A 12,251-nucleotide genomic window follows, 5' to 3' on the forward strand; every position below is an offset into this window, starting at 1 on the left:
CAGTGGTGTCTGTTTGACATCTCCTGGATAACTTCTGTTAGAAATAACAGACCAAATTCTGGTTGCAGTAATACTACTGAGTATCTGAAACATTCATTGAGTCCTGACTACAACATCTGTTAACTCAGAGCATTCAGCTTTAGCAGATCTTTTCAGTGAGAAATTAGGCCAGTGGCTCTAAGAGCAGCCCCAGGTACGGCAGATGTTGTTTCCTTGCCTCAGAACACCCCTTCCCTCTGGCATACTCTGTGCTCTGCAGAGCAATCTGGTTTTGCTCTCAGACTCTGATGTTATCAGCACCTAATCCCTGGCACACCAGACAGTCTGGCTGCAGTCTCCCACGCTGTGGAATTAAAGCCACCAGACTGGGTCTTTGCTACATACGTGTCCTCATAATATTTATTGGCCTATATTTGCACTGGGCATAAAGCAGCTTTGGACACTGCTCTCAAGTTTGAACGAGCGTAGCTGAGCTTGCAGGAACATTGTTTTAAGGTTGAGAATTTGACAGTATCCTAATATCTAAGCTTTTGAGACCTTACTCCATCACTCTGTACAGCAAGGGTACAGAGAGAGTAAAAATGGAGTCTGAAGAGCTTCACATGACAACTGTAAAGTTTCGAGGTTTTTCCACGAATGAACAGCACTGTGGTTCCTATTTACTATAGGCTGAGGTCCTCCTCAGTGGCATTATTCTCATCTCAAAAATTCATTTACTTTTGATGTCCTCTACATGATTTCATAATCAGCTGGGTAGAACCCTGACTAGTGTTACACAGGAGCCCCAAATCCTCTCCTTAGTCATACAGATATACACCTGAAATACCTTCCTGCTGCTGTCAGGGGGCTCTAGCAGGGTTTGCACTCCTGAAAGAGAGGGCAGCATTTAATCCAGCAGGACTGAACAAATGACTGTCACAGGGCCATGGGAGAAAGCGTCATGCACATCAGAAGTCACTTCCAGTGCCTCATCTCATTTCACAGTATCAATCACACTACCTCCTGCTAAAAGAACCAAAGAAGGCTTTTGCAGAGTCAATGAGGCATTTAAATCCTCATTATGGTGATAATCATAAAAAAAATCACTAATCAGGTCTAAGCCATTTTGTCTTGCTCATCTTTTTTGAAGATCAGAGCAGAACTCAAATTGTGGAATAATTTGCCAAGCACATGAAATTTTTATCTGTCCTGAGGGCTGCATGGCATTTTAGTACAGTAAGAGAGGGTGAACCTCCTTACCCTGCTTCTTCTAAAAGAAAAGGTCCTGACACAGCCCCAGCAGGGCTATGGCTTTCTAAGAAAATCATTCTTTGGACTGGAAGCACAAATACCTCACATCTTCAGGAATGTTGAAAAGGCTGAGTCACATCAAAGGTAACATGACAGGCCCACGCATTTCCACCGTGGTTTCAGCAAGGCAAAGTTATCTCATAAAAAGTGTACGTTTACACTGGAAGATGTCCAGACCAATTGTCAGGAGGATGGATGATTTATTCCCCTTCAAGGCTGAAGCTTTCCTAATGGAGTTTTAACTCCTGGCCCTGTGCACTCTCCCTCTGGGACAAAGACCTCCTGACCAGAAAGCAGAATCTGCTTCGTAGTCCATCTCCCAGTATTGTTTTTATCATGGAATGATCTTTTTTCCATCTTGGTTTCCTTTTGTGCCAAATAGGAACTACACATTTAGAGGCTTCAGAGTCATTTTGTAACTACTTGAGGTTCAGGCTCTTGTGCAAATTGAACTCTTAAAAAATTAACCAGAAGTGAACACCTGGTCACAGTGCAGAGCAGTGCTGGCACCAGCCTGGTCTGGGGAGACAAGAGAAAACTGGCAATCTGAAATGAGTGAAAAATGGTAGTTTGCCATAAGGGACAGATAAATATTTCTGTCATAGCACACAGTAGCTTTTGGCAAAAGACACACTGATGTACAGCATAGTTATTTCAAAAAGTATAGATTATTTAATGCACTTTTAAATATCTTATTGTGTGTACATACAATGCAGTCTTCAGTTGTAAACATTTTAAAATGTGATTTCTTGTACTGCACAGCCTGGACTTTTTCCAAACTACAGCAGATATTGGTTTTCTCCTGCCCCGTTTTCAAGAAACACAATTTCAATAAAATAGAATATAGCCCTTAGCTTGAAAAAAGGGAAAGGAAGTGATTTTAAAGAGTGGTCAGGATTCCCATGAAAGCATAAATCCTCTACAGTGTTTATATCCTCTTCTTACTATTAATGGTATAAAAATAAAACCTCTCTTGGTTAAGCCAGATTGAGTTTCTGGGTACCTGCTATTAAATTGGATGCAATCCTGAATATTCAGTGATAAAGGCTCTGACTTCTCCTTGCAGTGAATTTCAGTAATGTACAAATTTGTCATGGGTTAAGGTGGGATTTGATCCTGACTGAATTCACTGAATTGTTCTATTTGGAGCTTTTGAACTGAATAAGCTTGTGAGGTCATGCTGTTAGACTGGAGAAGAACTAAAGATGTGTGTTAACCTTGCACCTGTTGGTGCCCAGATTTGCAGTCAGCCCTATATAAAACAGCAGGGCTGGGAACCCCAGTTTTCCTGGGATCTCTTTCCTCACATGAGTGTTTATGGTGTTTGCTTGCTTGTTTTATCTCATAAGCCCAATTTTGTTTCCCTTGGTGACAAATGCAGGTGGCCTGATTTCAGTTGCAGCAGGACTTCCCCTTCTAAATCAAAGGTAACAGATGTTATGGAAGTATTAACTGCTAATGTAAACAGTGTGGCCCTGACTCATAGATCTAGTTTTGCAAATGTTTGTCCCCAAATGATAGGCATTTTCTATTCTCCTAGTTAGGTGACTATATGCTACAGAACTAGACAAACCTAATATTTTAAATTGAATGCTGTTCCTGTAAGTATATCCCTTTTTGTCCTATTCAATAAAACACTCAAAGTTTGAATTACTTAAAAAAAAAGGTATCTTGCCTTTCTTAATTTCTTAACTCACAAGAGGCTACTAATATTTCACTCTTCTGTTTTTGGGGACATAGTACAAAGTTAATGTCAATAATTCACACATGAGAAAGAAAGTAAAGATGTGTGTTGATTCATTGCTATTGCTATTGAGGTGCCCCAAAAGCCACAATCCTAGAACAAGACCCCTACTAGGTCCTGAATGAGCTGGGAATATTTCCTCTGGCCCCACAGATTTCTCTGAACAACCTTCAGTGAGGTAATTTGTTTTCCATATTTATTTTTTTTTCTCTAGCTAGGAAAGGAAAATGGCCCTTGCCTACCTCACAGAAGTTTTGCACATCAGGAGAATAAATCCATAAAAATTCATAAAGCACCAGGTGCCTAAAGAGAACAAGATGATCCTTAGCCTGAGGATTTATAGCTTTAAATATGGACGAAAATATACTTTCATAGGCCTTGCAGTGCTCGCACCTGGAGCCTTCAATAAAATTAGGGAAGTTTTTGACATCTGGCTCAGCGTAGGAACAAAGTGGCAGCTAAAGAGAAGCATCCCCAGAGCAGCACCTCCTGCACAGGTACAAAGGTGAACCATCTTCCACAGCCAGCAGAACGTGTGTTTGGGTTAAAGGTGGATCAAATTAGAGCAAGACTTCAGACATTTAAGGCCAAAGCAGTGGTAAAGATTTTAGGTATCAATACTAATTGAATGTTGAGAACACTTGTGCTGCAGTCAGTGGCCTCTGTGTCCAGGATGAATCAAGCAGGAAATCAGTAAGGGCAGGGTCACATCCGTAGGTCTTGTCCCCAGTCTCCTTTGTGGTTTTTTTAACATAATGGACAAATATACAGGGGAAGCACCATCTGCAAAATAATGCATAATAATAATAATGTGGTTCTTGATTAGTGTTGCAGGTGCTGAGGATAACCATGAGGGTCTGCACTAGTTTTTTGTTGTAGTTGTTGTTGTATTTATTGCTGAGTTAGTAGATTCTTTAATTTCTGATTAAAACCATGTCTAAAAGCAAAATCCTCACTCAAAAATTCAAGAAATTCAATTTCTAGCAACATCATTCCTGCCAAAAGTTCCAGACCTGACAATGTTGTATATAATACCACAGGAAATAATAATGCATTTCATCGTTTCAAAGTGCCTTAAAACCTGAAATCAATGAGGGTGAATAAATATATCCCTGTGCCAAGATTCCTGCTTTTGAAGTAAACCTCACAATTCTGTCACATATATCATCTCTCCACTTTTACACTTAGCATTCTTCATTTGCAGGATAGCAGATGTGTCCTGTGTAAACTTCTGGGCACATGTGCAATTGATAAATCGAGAGGAAATTACTGAATTGAGAAGATAAGCCAATCTGGGCCGAATGAGATGGTCTCCAGCTGTGAATGGAAGTGATTTACCATTGAGCTAAAGGATCAGCTTTTCCAGCTCAAACCAGCAGATACATCACTACATTTAATCCAGACTTCCACAGAGATATTTAAGAGTTTTGCAACTGACTTCAGCAGAGCCAGAATTTCACCCCTAGTGTTTGCCTAGGCTGAAAGCCCATTCCCCACATTTATGTTGTTATTATTTTTTTATTTAGTAAATGTGGCTGTTTCTGTTGTGGAGGAATAAAAACCATCCGTTTGTGCACTGGGGATGGAAGGATTGCAGCTGTGACAGCTGCTGAGCACGGCAAAAGGAGAGTGAGCTTTATTCTGTCTTTTTAACCTTTGCTGATGACAGTGGCTTGTTGACCTGTCACTGTTGACACTTGCCCAAACCAGGGAAGAATTCAAGGTTTTGCAGGCTAAAAAGAACATGCCTGGTTGGACACTTGAATACCTGAAATGTGTATGCAAGCTGTTATCATTTGCTCAAGTAAATGTTGTAGGAAGTAAAATTACAGATGATGATTGGAAATGTTTAGATCAGGACATGGTGTGTTACCTGCAGTGAGGCTCAGTGGAATAAAGTGTTCCCAGATCTCACCACCACACCCCTGATGTACAGGGAGGAGCCAGACAGACATGAGACATGAGATTATAACTCAGATCCTGGGTTCCAGTCACAGATTTGGGTGTTTTATGCAAATACAATACTATAGAATTTAATTTAGATTTTAAAAACCCAGATTACTTTCTGTCTGACTCATCTCCATGACAAGCTTACTCTGACTCTCAAAAGGCAGCTGGGCTGGTGTGAGAAAGGGGATGGGAACCCGTGGTGAGGGAGACCCTTCCCAGACAGAGCTGTAAGGTCAGTTTGGATGTGACATTGCAACATATGTCCCACTGTGCCTTTACTTGTGCAGGACCAAGGACTTAGCTCAGCACACCAGAAATGGTCTCCAAACACTGCCACTATGAAGACAATCATTAAGGTTACATTTTTCTTAGATTCTCTTTTACTTATGCTACTCTGTCATACTAAGGGATTCAAAGCTCCAGTAACTTGCTCAGGGCCTTCCTCTTGGTGCAGGAATTACAGTCCTGTATGGAGCAGGAACAGAATAATGTGACTTAACATGATGTCACAGACAGACATATGTGAATTCCACTGCACATTTCCATCATGGCAAAGACACTGGGGAGATACAGATGCCATGAAGGGGCATCTTCCCATTGCAGATGAAAATGGTGTTTTTTTGGAAAGCTACAAAAGAGGGTGCTCTCAGCTGCTGCTTCATGGTCAAAATCATTTGGCCCATTCACAGTTAGACATTGATAAAATAAAGGTGGCCTGGCTAAATGCAACTTGGAGGAGAAAAAACCCCATTGTTATAAGCGTTTTCTCACAGTTCCTTCTAATTTGAGGTCCTAGTAAATCTAATTAAAGTATTTGTGTGCTGACATACTGTCAGGGTCAGGAATTTGGGCTTTTGAAAGACAAACTGTGCAATATTTTTAATTTCAGTAAGTTGAGCTCCAAAGAGAATTCTTTGTGGTTCAGACACACCCTTGGCCTAGAAGCCCTTGCCCACTGTAGTACGAGATCACTGACTTGAGGAACTACCAAACAAAGGCAAACTTGGTCTTTCTGCACGAGCAAAATAAATCTGAGGCACATACTGTGTTCAGTCAGGAAATTAATCCCACTAGCACCTAGAATGTTGGGACAAAGAGGGATATTCTGCCAAAATCCAGCAGTGCCCTCATGCTGCTCTAAAAGAACAACCATCCCTTTTGCCAAAGTAAAACAAATAAGAAAAAGCCACAAAGCAAAACAAGTAATACACAACAGGGTCTTTCTAATCACGTCCTTTATCTGGGAGTTGCTACGAGCAGTTGTAAAAGCACTTTTAAGAATTATTTTCTGAAAAATGTGGATTTCAGCCCTTATATTTAAGGTTTTGTCTATTATAACCTTCTGGCCTTATTTAAATTAACCACTCTTCTGATGTTAATAATAGATTTGATGGGGAGGTCCACAGGCTACATGGAATTCTGTGGAGTATAAAAGACCTACTCCAGTGTTGTTAGTTGGTGGCCATTCATTTAAATTTTACTAGAAACAGCCAGTATAAGCATCTGGTAACCTGAAAATCATCTTCTGAAATTTACTGTTTTCTAAATTTAAGCAGAATGTTCATCCTTAAATTCAGATCTTATTCTCAGGCCATCCTCATGCAGTTATGTACAAAACATTCTGTTCAGAAAGCGGAAAGAATGAACGTCGTTACCGGATTAAGTCCAGCAGAGCATCTGCAGAGCTCATGATGGGCTTCCCGCCCTCCTCAGTGCTCTCCTTCTGTGCTGCTCCACCAGGATGGATAATGGACACCATAATTATTCCCACAATCACAGCCACAAACGTTGTCCACAGGTAGTAAGTGACGGTTATGATCCCTAATCGACTGGAAGTCTTGGCATCCAGGGCTGCCAGCCCAGACATCAAGCTGTGGAAAGGGAACACAACACAAATTGTATCTTGTGCATCACATTAATGCAGCTGAAAACCTAATTTCCTAATTATTCCAGTCTACCTGCTTCTCTTAGGATTGCCTACACATCAGTGCTTTTAGAAGCTTGCCAGGAACACTAAACTGTATCCTCTGCATCTAAAGGAGTGTTTCCCAGTTGCCATGTGAATTCCGGGTTACTTGAAGGAAGTTGCAAGCTCAGGCTGCACACAGGTGGGGATTAAATCCTGCTGGCTGTTCCCTGAAATTCGAGGGACAGTTTTATATGAGCTACATATGTAATGGCTCAGTTCACAGGAGCAGTGGCATCAGTCAGTCAGAAAAACCTAGGTATGAAACTCTACATATAATTTTATAGAATCATACAATAATTCAGGTTTGAAGGGACGTCTGAGGGAAATCTGATCAACCTCCTCACCCCTTTGTGAGTGAGGTAGGACCGCAACTTCGAAATTAAAAACACCAAGGAGCAGTTTTGTCACATAGTTCTTTCTTTACCTAAAAGAATACTTTTTTTTTCTTTCTAAATCAATTCAAAGCACAATTTATTTTTGCTTTACCAGGGGGCTTTAAATTGAGATTTAACTTAGAACAATACTCTGTGAACTCTCCAAAGCATGCATCTCAGGTGAAGTAAAATCCTGCATTTACTATTTGGTGTGCCCCACTGTCCAGTTTTCTCATCAAAACAGACCCATTTATCAGGCCTTTTCTCATAAACATTTATTAAGCTGCACCTCCTTGAATGAGATCTCCTTGACCTCACTCTGCTGAGGGAGGTTGTCTGGAGCCAATGCTAAAGTGCAGCTTAACCTTTATAGTAGATTTAATGAAATCAAATGGGTGGATTTAGTGTTCAGGTTCCTGCTATCCACTAGATTAATTAAGAGAATGTATTGCTTTTCTGCACTGCCAATCTCTCATCCAGCATGGGTTTTGTTAACACTGTAGGAGCACGGCTGCACTGTAGTTTGGATCATTCAGAAAATGGATCATTCAGAAAGTGAGCATCTCAGTAACTCTCACTCTTGTAACCTTGTTGTTTTGCTCTCATTTATCATTGTATTTGAGAAAAATTGTGCATTTCTGTGTGTCTGTAAAGCACTGTGTACAAACACAGGACTACATACTAAAAATACAGTAGTAGGAATGCTACTTAGTTCCTTGGAATTTCCCTTAGATCAGTCCATACAGAAGAGTAAATATTGTAAAACATTTTTTTTTTTGATAAAAAAGTTGAGTGAAATACATTTATCTCAAAATAATGTATCAGTTTCCTGTTAAAAAGCCTCTGTGTTGTTATTAGATTTCTAGGACTGATCTGTTCTTGCAGGCTGAGGTTTCACAGGCCATTGAGCCAATTCGTTGCTGCCCAGACTAGATACCTATATTGTACTGGATTTTAGCACTGTTCCACCTCCACCCTAACCTTCCCAGGGGAAAAAAAAAAAGAAATAAAGATTAAAATCAGGTCGATTTTCAACTAGCTGGCTGTTTTTCATGGTAATAATTTTCAGTGTTCTTTATAGATCCATTATTCAGGGCAGTGATGCCGGTGGTACAAAGGCCTGAGTGTTGGCTGACCAGCAGATCTGTGACTTGTAGACAGGACACCAAGCAGAGTGATCCCTTGGAGAGGGAGGGTACTGCTGAGGGGACAGACAGCTCACTTCCCTTTTTGGTGCTGCCCTGAAGCCACTCCCAGTTTGGTGAAGCCACTCCCAGTGTGGTGAAGCCGCACTGTTCCTGTTGCCACTGTATTGTGTTTGTTCTGTAGAACAACAGGGGGGTGAACCCTGTCTTGACTTCTCACCTGAGAAGTGTTTCCAGATGTACTTAGGGACAAAAATCTTAATTAAATATGCCCAGTGGTTCATGTGCCTTTAGGGTTGCTACCTCAGCCACAAGATTTGGGAAGATGCTGTGCAGCTAAAATTTAATCACACCTTGGCTCTTAGGTGACAAATCCTGAGGGAGCTAATAATGAGATTGCTCTGTCTTGGGGATATTCATTAACAAGATCATCATCTGTAATGAGATTATCCTGTCACCAGATAAAGTCATGCTCAGTCCATGCTGTGATGAGAAAGTCCTCAAAAGTAATTAACTATGGAGGTGCAGTGGGGTAACTGGTGTGACAGAAGTGTGAACAAAGGGCTGGGGTCAGACAAAGGCCTGGGTTTTCCATGGCCTGCAATGCTCAGTTTTAGGAAGGGACCACTGGAACCAGTTCTTCAAAGGCTGGACAGTAACACTGGTCATGTCATTTCAGGCAACTGCTCAGAATCATTTCAGAAAGAAATGCCTGTAACCAGAATGAGACAATAATCACTCATTAAATCTTTTTCATTTGGCTTCACATGTTTGATGTTCGAAGGAACAGGGCAACAGACATAAAGATTAGGAAGCATATTGATTATCACAGTTATTGTATGAGGCAAGTGATACACAATTACATCACAGGAATTTCTCACTGTTGATCCTGAGCTCTAACATTCACACAATGGAGCCAAAGAATGACAAGAAAAATTACTTTTCTTTTTTCCTAGGGGATAGGGAAGTCAGGAGGAATAAGCTTCCAGATGGTTTAAATCAAGACCACTGTATCCTGTTCAGGTTTTCCCTTTAAGTCTAATTTTCATCAGACACCGTTTGCTACATAAAAGCTTCCCAAAAATTTCCCAAGCTTCTTCTAAGACAGAAAAAATATATTCCTATGGATTCCACTAACTAGACTCTTGTGAAACACACTGGAATGAAAACCAGCCTACCTTTAATTCTTGTCAAGCCTCAGAATCTGGTCAGGCTTGAAATAACAGGACAGATATTTGATTCATAGAGTAGAGTCATTTGACCTACTGTGTAGCTAAGTAGCTTCCACACATATGATTCATGTGTAGCTTCCATAACATGTTTTAATGATTGCCAAATGGACAAAACAGGATTAGGACAATAAAAAACAATCTGCAGCTTTTCTGAATAATTACAGTATATCTCACTCATTTAATTAGTCTAGGAAAAAAAAAAGTCCCCAAAATTGGAATTTCATGTTCAGAGATCATTTCTTATCGTATATTTAGAAAGAAACTGTCAAGTCTAAAGGAAAGGGGAAGACCTGATCAATTCCAGGACTAATTAAAACTGTAATTTAGTTACTACATTATTTAAAACATTGGTAATTTTTGACATAAAGAGGAATGGAATTCTTTCCAATATCTTGGAAATCTAATTAGTCCCAGGCAAACAAGTAGCTAAACCCTGTTGAGCACCTCTAGACTTGTTCTGGCTGTGACAATTAAACATCAGAGTACCAATGGGGTATTTTATTTACAAATAAAATTAGAACTGTCTATCTTCTCTGCAATTCTCTAGCTTTTTCTCTTGCTCTCTGCTAAAAGCACATTTTTTGGCCTGTCTCAAGATCAAAACCTATATCCCCAGAAAGGGAAAATACAAGAAGCTGCTGTTAAGACCCCATTCTGCATGTTTATTTTGTCTTCCTCTCCACCAGAAGCCATCTGGATGTTGCTTTGAAATAGATGGATTATGGATAAAGTTATCAGAAGGGATTAGTGTGATTAGAAAGACATTAATCCTGTCAAGAAGTAATGGTCAAGTATTAACCACCAACAGTTGTTCCTAGAACGATGTTTGTTTTCATTCATCCCGTCCCCTCCCTCCCATTCTCATTTTGTAATTGCATCCGTGGAAAAGACCTTCCTAAGCAAGTTCTCCCCGTGAGGCTGGGAAGTGCCTCCAACAGCCACATTAGGGATGATTATATGACAGTTGAGCATCATGAAAGTGAAGTGCTGCTTCCCTAATGCTGTTGATCATGCAGGCAGGCTGGTGCTCACCTTTCTGTCAAGGTCAGTGCCTGCGAGTCTCAACATGATAATAATGTGCATTTCCACAGCACAAGCCATTTAATCATCATAAAATGCTTGACTAATGCAACCTCCTCTCACGCAGGAAGGCAGTATCTCCATTTTACAGATAAGGAAGCAGAGAAATGAAGGCATTTGATTTAAGGACAAACCATTTACAGTGAAGAAAAATATGCCTGAGGTGATCTCTGTATTGCAGTGGACTATCTCACTTTTCCTTATATGTGCTATCTGTGCTTTCAAAACTGCTTCACTTCCATGGAGCCACTATTTATGGAGTTACAGTTTGCAACAGAGACAATAACGCTCTCTACAGTAATAAAGAGATAAGAAACTTTCTTTGGCTCTTTCTGTAGCTTCATGCTTGATTTTCCTCTTAGTCTCTAGTGTAATTAAAATTATTTCATCAGTGAGAAAGAGGGATCTGAATGACTTTTTCTTTCCAGAATATCCTTTTGCTTTCTTCTAACATGAAAAACACCTGCAGAGCAAGACCCCCTGCTGTGGCTGCACTAGAGAAGTGATGGTGGTGGTGGTGGTGGCAAGACCAGACCCATCCCTGTCTCTGCTTCACCCTATGACATGGTGTGCCCTGCCTTACAGGGATATGTTACAGCTCTGGTTTTCATGCTCACACCCTGAACTAAGCTGGATTGGGTGTGTGAGATACACATGGGGCATCCCATTTATAGAGATGAACCCCCTTCCCAAGTATATTTGTGTGAAGTCCAGACAGGCAATAAAATGACACTTGGGCTCTTTATGGATTTTACTCAGACTGCAATAATTTAGCAGACTCCTGATGTACCAACAGGCTGCTGCTGATCTGAACACAGCTAAGGAACTGTCATGGTCCCTTGTAGTCAGTGGAGTGATCACCAGTGTCATGTATTATTAAAAGCTTCATAGTATTACAGCATGATTTTCAAAGGAGTTGAGAGGTCTAGAATCCTCCTGAAGATCCAGGGGGCTACTAAGGCTCATCTCCTTTGCAAATCAAGTAATAGCAAACAGCTTTTTTTAGTTTAGTTATCTTGATATGAATGAAATGGTGTCTAAGCTCAAAAAATCCCCAAATACAAAATCAAACAGGACTGTTGCAGCTGTTTCTGTGTGCTTAGATTATCAGTCATAAACAGCACTGGAAATGTGAATTAACTTTTAAGGCCTCATTATAAAGCTATTTTACTGAGCACAGTGGAAGCTCAAAGGTGTCAGGTGTGATGGAAAATCCGGCTCTTGATCTTCAAGCAACAAAAACATTTAAGATCTCACTGTCTGCAATACACTTCTTGCAGTGACTGTGTTTAATTTTACAGCTGGATGCAAGGAAAGAAACCAAACTACATTTCTAATACGTCATAAAATGCAACATTTTGAGATTTTGTTTTTTACATTGCTTTATAAAATAATAAGTTTTATTTTTCACCCAAAACGTTGAGATCTTTTCCTTCTCATCTAACACTTGTAACTATTAATGACAAA

The 12,251-nt window shown here is 40.3% G+C and overlaps 1 protein-coding gene across 1 annotated transcript in view; it reads right to left on the reverse strand.

Moving 5' to 3' along the window:
• The window catches only part of SLC1A7 (solute carrier family 1 member 7), a 47,204-nt gene that overhangs the window by 26,242 nt on the left and 8,711 nt on the right, over positions 1-12,251 (reverse strand). Inside the window, exon 3 of the mRNA XM_032696681.1 lies at positions 6,640-6,855. Coding sequence (XP_032552572.1) covers positions 6,640-6,855 — 216 coding nt within the window. The remainder of the gene's footprint in view (positions 1-6,639; positions 6,856-12,251) is intronic.

Source organism: Chiroxiphia lanceolata, chromosome 9, assembly GCF_009829145.1.
Source record: "Chiroxiphia lanceolata isolate bChiLan1 chromosome 9, bChiLan1.pri, whole genome shotgun sequence".
NCBI classification, from domain to species: Eukaryota; Metazoa; Chordata; class Aves; order Passeriformes; family Pipridae; genus Chiroxiphia; species Chiroxiphia lanceolata.